Source organism: Penaeus vannamei, chromosome 7 (assembly GCF_042767895.1).
Source record: "Penaeus vannamei isolate JL-2024 chromosome 7, ASM4276789v1, whole genome shotgun sequence".
NCBI lineage: Eukaryota > Metazoa > Arthropoda > Malacostraca > Decapoda > Penaeidae > Penaeus > Penaeus vannamei.
In genome coordinates this window covers 34,540,947-34,548,446 of record NC_091555.1, presented here as the reverse complement: position 1 = coordinate 34,548,446, position 7,500 = coordinate 34,540,947, and the positions used below count along the sequence as shown (strand labels likewise).

Genomic DNA, 7,500 nt, shown 5'->3' with positions numbered 1-7,500 from the left:
TTGACAGTCTGACAGACCCTGTTCTTCTGTGGGATACCTTTAAGTGTGAAATGCTTGATGCAGCTCAAAATACGATTGGTATATTCCCGAGAGCAGTACGGAATCCCATCTTGCAGGAGACGCTGGAAGCCACAGATGCATGTCGCGCAGCTCGTCTGACAGGGGATCGGGAATTGCACTGTTCTCATGTGCGCAGAACTTGGTCCCTGTTAAGAAGGGACAAGGAACAGTTTATTAGGAGTCTTGCAGAGGAGGTAGAAGGCCATTTCTTAGTAAATGACCTTCGTCCTGCATACCAAGCCCTGAGAAAGCTGAACTCCTAGCCCTCTTCACAGGTGACAGCAGTTCGCTCAGTAAGTGGTCAGATCGTTTCAGATCCTGTTGCGGTGCGGGAACGTTGGGCTGAGTATTTTGAGCAGCTGTACCAGGTTGACCCACCAACAGTTAACTTGGATGCGGGTAGTGTCGAGATCCCGCTGCCGGATCCACCCATCAGTGAGGACCCTCCCTCCCTAACTGAAGTTAGGGGGGCGATTTCCAAGCTGAAGAGTGGTAAAGCAGTGGGTATCTGCGGCATACCAGCTGAACTGTTAAAGGCAGGTGGTGAACCTATCGCACCAGGGTTACATGCTGTCCTGGCTGCCATTTGGCGGTCCGGTTCCGTTCCTCCTGACCTGTTGAGGGGTGTGGTCATCCCTCTCTGGTAGGGGAAGGGGGACCGTTGGGACTGCAGCAATCACCGAGGCATCACACTGCTCAGTATACCAGGCAAGGTTCTCGCCCACATCCTTCTGAGACGTATCAGAGATCATCTACTGAGGCACCAGAGACTGGAGCAATCCGGATTCACTCCTGGTAAGTCCACAATAGACCGTATCCTCGCGCTTCGAGTCATTGTAGAGCGCCGCCGTGAGTTCGGGCGTGGGCTGCTTGCAGCCTACATCAACCTCAAGAAGGCATTCGATACGGTGCATTGGGAGTCATTTTGGGAGATCCTGAGGCTGAGAGGAATTCCAACAAGGATTATTGGACTAATAGCAAGCCTGTATACTGGTACTGAAAGTGCTGTAAAGTGTGGGGGGGGGGGCCTGTCGAGCTTCTTTCCTGTTAGTTCAGGAGTGAGGCAAGGCTGTGTCCTTGCACCAACTCTTTTCAACACTTGCATGGACTGGATACTGGGCAGAGCTACTGTTCAAAGTCATTGTGGAGCAACACTGGGCAATATCAAGGTTACAGACCTTGACTTTGCTGACGACGTTGCCATTCTGAGTCTTGGAAACTAGTGGCGGCTCTCGATGCATTTTGCAATGAAGCGAAGCCCTTGGGTCTAGTTTTATTAATACCTCCATGCAGGCACTCGCCAACTAGTTAAACCCCACCTCTGTGGTAACTGCGGCCATCGGTGTGGAAAGGCTGGACTATGTGCAGGGGTGGTTGCTGCTACAAGTAAGGCGCCTGCTCAACCACAAATTATGGTGACTGTGTACCACACAAAAGGCTCTTGTAAACAGGTGGTGCCTGACACTGGAATGCAGCTATATGTGGCAGGACCGAAGCTACTAGTTGACCTCGGAGTCAAGACAGCACTGTGAACACTATACAAGGGCCTGTGTGATGTAACGGACGTGTTGCTGAAGCCCCTTGACTCAGCCACATGCCAAATTCAGTATGATGGCCGCCCAACGACTCAGGAGGTCTTCTTTGTTGAGACGGCCAACCGCTGCTATATCTCATTAGAGGCGTGGAAACAACTGGGGGTGGTCCACAGTAACTTCCCTTACCAGCCTCCCATTACAGCACCCGTTACCAGACGGTGACTTTACCCAGGTGGAGCACACAGGCAACATCCCACAGAGACCAAAGGAGGTACCATTTCCGCCACTGGAAGAAAGTGGACCACAGTTGGAGGAATGGCTCCTCCGGCACTTCTCAGGATCAAACTTCAACACTAGCTGGCACTCATTGCCTGTGATGGCTGACAGACCTCATCAAATCCACTTAGTAGAAGATGCAAAGCCCTATGCATGTCACACACCAGCCCACATACCAAAATACTGGGAGGCGGAGGTGAAGCAGCAACTCGTCCAACTTGAGGATGTGAGGAGAGGAGTGATCCAGCCAGTGCTAATCGGAGAAGTGACAGAGTAGTGTGCAAGGATGGTGGTAGTTGCAAAGAAAACAGGCCAGCCACGGCATACCATTAATTATCAAAAGCTCAACAGCGCCTACATGAAGGAGACTCACCATACCCCCATGCCATTCGACATGGTATCTGGTATTCTCCATCATGTCTACAAGACATCAGCTCATGCTCACTGGGGCTTTCATCAGGTGGAACTGGAGGAGGCCAGTAGGAAGCGTACCACATTTATCACCACCTGGGGCCGTTACCATTACTGTAGGACGCCCATGGGTCACTGTGCAGCCCCAGATGTATACACCAGGAGGTAAAATGAGGCCATCGCTGGAATCCAAAGGAAACTGAAGTGTGTTGACGACACTTTGATCTGCGACCATAATGTAGATGATGCCTTCTGGCACGCATACCAGTTCCTAGAGAAGTGTGCCATGAAGGGCATCACCCAGAAGCCGGAGAAATTCAAGTTCTAGAGGAAGGAACTTGACTTTGTGGGATTCCATGTAGGCTGGGATTCTTATAAGCTCACTGATGAACGTCTTGCAGCAATTAAGAATTTCAGCATGCCAGAGACGCCTTCGCTGACGGACATTCGCTCGTGGTATGGATTTGTCAACCAATTAGCACCATTTTTAGCTACAACACCGATTATGGACCCCTTCAGGCACCTGCTGAGGAAACCACAAGGCAAACGGATATACTGGGACTCACAGCTTCATGAGAAATTCCTACGAGCAAAGGACATGATATGCAAGGGATGCCCCATTCTGCTGCAAGAGCAGGTGGCGCCTCACACTGTTTGGCAGCCGCCATCTAACACCTGCTGAGACCAGTTAGGCTCCAGTGGAGGGTGAGGCCCTGGCAGTGGCTTGGTGTCTTCGCAAGGCACGGTTGTCTTGCTTGGCTGCCCTAACCTCGTCATTATTACCGACAACCGGCCGCTGGTTAAACTTTTCGGGGACAGAGCATTGAAAGACATTGTAAACCCTAGACTTTTCGCCCTCAAAGAAAAACGTTTCAATACAGGTTTCAAGCAAAATATCTACAAGGCAAGTATAATCATGCAGCTGACTTTTTGTCTCACTTTGGCAATGGATTTGCATCCGCCATTGAATTGGTGTCAGTGGCTCTTTAAGGAGTTTTGGTGTGAGTGTGAGTGCCCACAGGTATGGCTGGGGTGCTGGAGATCGATGGGGAGAGCCGGGGCGGCTCCCCCGATGGTTAAGGCCTGAGTAGGCCTAGAGCTGCTTGCTGTGATCTTGCTCTGCTGGAGGATCGGTGAGTTCTGATCTCAGCCTGGGTGCTGGAGCTTAAGTACTGCTGAGCTGTGTCAGCTACTCGGGAGTGAGGGGAGAATGCAGCCCATTGAGCGAGCCGGTAGCTGTCCGTTCTCATCCAATCAGATCTCGGCATTAGTCTTCAAGAGGCGGCTGACGTGAGGTGCCGAGGACGCGGCTGATGGACCTGGATTCAACCTGGGGAAAGTATGCCACGCTGCAGGTTGCAGGGGTCGGCTACAGGTATTCCCCCTCCAGTGAGGGAGCTAAGCGAGCAAGTGATAGCCGTGTTACTCCAGAAGGCTGGATGTTTGTGTCACTCCGGAAAGTCACCAGTATGGCAATGGATTTGCATCCGCCATTGGACTGGTGTCAGTCCTCTCTTTAAGGAATTTTGGTGTGGGTGTGAGTACCCACAGGTATGGCTGGGGCGGCTCCCCCGATGGCTAAGGCCTAGGTAGACCTGGAGCTGCTTGCTGTGGTCTTGCTCTGCAGGAGGATCAGTGAGTGCTGATCTCAGCCTGGGCACTGGAGCTTAAGTACTGCTGAGCTGTGTCACCTACCCGAGAGCAAGGGGAGCCTTTGGTCTAATGAGCGAACCGGGAGCTGTCCGTTCTCATCCAATCAGGTCTCGGCATTAGTCTTCGAGAGGTGGCTGATGTGAGGTGCTGAGGACGCGAGGTGCTGAGGCTGATGGACCTGGACCCTACCTGGGGAAAGTATGCCACACTGCAGGTTGCGGGGGTCGGCTACACCGCTACCCAGCGCTCTGAGTGCTGCCTGATGCTGCAGATAAGGACCAAGCAGACGACCTGGAGGTCGCCGTGGCTCATACAACCGCTACCACACGTTTTGGTGACGACCGCATCACGCTTGACTACGCTTTAGTGCAGCACATTGCCTCCAAGGACTCGGAGTATCAGCTGCTAATGAGCATGTCTGCAAGAGATTGGCACCAACATCGTGCTCAGGAAATGGACTGTCTGTGTCATTTCTACAAGGTGCAGGTCACCAGGAACTTGACAGCATGTTTCAGGGGGCAAGGCAGGCAGTATACTGGCCTGGAATGGAAGGTAACCTGCAGTTCTACTATGATGCTTGTGACACCTGCAACACGCATGCTCCATCTCAAGCAGCCGAACCTCTAATCTTGACCCCTTCACCAGAGTAATGATTCGTAATTGGAGGCACAGAAGGCCTATTTGGGTTACCATGACAACCCTATATCCAACACTAGAACCAGTGAGATGGCCAAGGAGACAAGTCACACGACCTGGATGGCTCTCTGATTTCGTCACAGACATGCCCACATAATATATGTATTTGTGCTCTTTTCTTTTTGTGCCCCCTGACTCTGTATAATGCGTCAGTATCACAGGGGAAGAAATTGTATTGTTTTAATTTTGTGGTGTTTCTAAGTTACTGAGGTACATAAATGTCATATGTTCTTTTATACTATTCAGATATTTTATGTCAAAGGGTATGCTAATATCTTGGAGGAGGGGATGTACAATATGTTGGGCTACGGCAACAGCGCCCCGCCGCGCGAGAGTTAAAACCGCGGAAGTGTAAACAAATACTAAATAGAGGAAGCAAGTTCACTGAAGTTTGTTATTTATCTACCCTACACTCTCCTTCACTAAAAAGCACAATGAGAGAGGCATAGTCCAAACCCAGCAATTTCCGTTCCTCCCACCTAACAATTCCTGCGTCAGTTTCCCATGCAACCTTATTCATAACATAGCTTATAACCCCAACAAACAACAAAGGAGATAAAATCTCACCCTGAATTACCCCAGACTTAAGTTCAAAAGCATCACTCAATGAACCAGGAACATAACCTTACATTATTTCTAATGTAGATTTGTTACCAGAATCACCAACCATAATGCCGCAACACCTTCCCCATCGCTCCCCTCCAAACACTATCAAATGCTTTTTCAAAATCAATGTAACAGTCTTAGTGGGATCTTCATTTCATTCCTCTGTTGCATCACATGCCGAACCACAAATATCTGATCATTATATCCACGACCTTTCCTAAACCCAGCTTGCTCATCCCTCAAAATTCTATCTATCGCCAATTCCATCCTATTAAGTAAAACTCAGATGATATCACCCCACTTCCCTTGATTTTATTAAACTTTACCAAAACCAATGTCAAGCTATTTTCATCCACTTTAGGCATCTCTGGAATGTTTAATGTTTGAAAATAAATGTGCTAGACATCAAAGGTCATGTAGCACTATGGTTAAGTATAGCATCGGAAAGAGTAAAGGAGAGTTAAAGATTACGATAAAATGTGTTAGATGTCAAAGGTTTAAGAGCGTTATAGGATAGCAGGGTAGTAAATAGGGGGAATAGGGGAGCAAGTGAATGAGAACAGGAATTAGTATAAAGGGGAGGGTAGGGGCGATCGAGTGAATTACTGTGTATCTGTTTGCTTTAGGTATTTTGGGAAGGGGTTGGGGAAATATAAGGGGGTAGAGCAACTGACTGAATTGCAGTGTTTCTGTAACTGGGGAAGGGATAGGGACATTGATCAAGGAAAACAGAGGTGACTGTTGGAGAATCAGGAGAAGAATCCAGGGGTTGAGAAAGGGAGACTGGAGAAGGTGGTGAAGCACTGTTGTCATAAAGAGGATTTGTGTAAGTATTCAAGTGGAAGTGGTAGAGAGGGTGGGGTATGTTGAGAGGGTGTAGGAGGAAGGGGGTGGAGGGAACGTAGGGAGGATGATGAATATCTGCAAGTACTTTAAATGTAGCAGGAGTAGGAACAGAGGGATTGGGGGTGGACGAAGGAGTGGAGTGTTCCCTAGGGTCATCTATAGGAAGTTTTGGATGTCTTCAAGGGTTTCTGGAGGGGAGTTTGGTATAGAGGACTGAGAAACAAAGGTTCTCTTACAAGGAGGAGATGAGATGGGTATCTGAGGAACAGATGAAGGTGTAGGAGAGAATGTAGTAGGAGAGCGTGGAGTAGAATGTTTAGGTTGTCTGGTATGACAACTTAAAGTGAGGAGGAGGGGTAGGCATCCAGGAAGTGGTAGAGATTGGAGTATCTGGATTTAAGATGGAAAATGGATTTGACTGGTGGATAGGGCGAGTAGACATAGGACATAAGTTTTGGATATAAGGAAAAGATACCCGGACAGATACAGAAAAATCTTGTGTAGATGGTTATGGAACAATGCATAAGACTGTTTTGGGATAAGTTGAGAGAGAAAACCCTTGTCGTGATTCCTCACTCATATAGAGTGAGGCCTAATTTAAATCTGAGGACTGCTACTTCACATTCAAACTTACAGACAGGGCAGCTCCTATAAAACACATTCTTGGAGTCTCCATAATTGGCACATGTACGTGACTGAGCAGGGCAATTTGAAATGTCATGCCCAGGTTGGTCACAGAGGGCAGCGTGCTGTGTAGCTACAATGTTTGGCAAGGTGGCTAAAATGCCAACATTTTTGACATTGACGAGGAAGGGGTCAATATTGTCGGTCATGATAAGACAATCCACCTATATAAACCTCGTGGGAAAGGTTTTGTCTATGGAGGCTAATCCTGGCATTATTGATGTGGGATTTACGTTGGTTTCTAGGAGGAAGAGTGTAACACTGTACTGCCATATTATATTCACCAAGGCAGGAAAGTAGGTCATTTTCACAGTCTGACCAGTCCTTGTTATACATAGGACAAGCATCTGGGGGAATATGAACAGTTCCAGTAGAAGTATTAAGAGTTGGGTGAGGTTCGACAGGAATGGGTTTGCCTGTAAGGTAGGTTAGGGTAGATAGTGCACGAGCTTGGTTTCAGATGTAACTGTGACAAGGTATAAACGATCAGAGCGACTGCGACAGGTAAGCTTGCCTACTTGTTTCTGGAGGTACTGCTGAAAGAGAAGGGTATTCTCAGAATAGGGGGCTGTGGGGGGAATCACAAAGAATTGATCCCACTTGGCTGGGTCAAATAGAGTACTCAAAAGGTTTGCTGAGGTAGAGGTAGTAGGACGAGGGCGATAGGAAATTGGGGTGTTGTGGAGTGGAGTAGTTCTGCAGAGGGGGGGGGGGGCAATAAGGATGAAGAGTA

The 7,500-nt window shown here is 48.6% G+C and overlaps 2 protein-coding genes across 2 annotated transcripts in view; one reads left to right on the top strand and one right to left on the bottom strand.

Moving 5' to 3' along the window:
* The window catches only part of LOC113829121 (uncharacterized), a gene marked incomplete at both ends in the record, with an annotated part of 18,176 nt that overhangs the window by 5,773 nt on the left and 4,903 nt on the right, over positions 1–7,500 (bottom strand).
* Positions 3,596–4,640, top strand: LOC138862239 (uncharacterized). Its single transcript, XM_070123894.1, has 2 exons — positions 3,596–3,785; positions 4,189–4,640. The coding sequence occupies exons 1-2, from the start codon at positions 3,596–3,598 to the stop codon at positions 4,560–4,562; spliced, it is 564 nt and encodes a 187-aa protein (XP_069979995.1). The 3' UTR covers positions 4,563–4,640.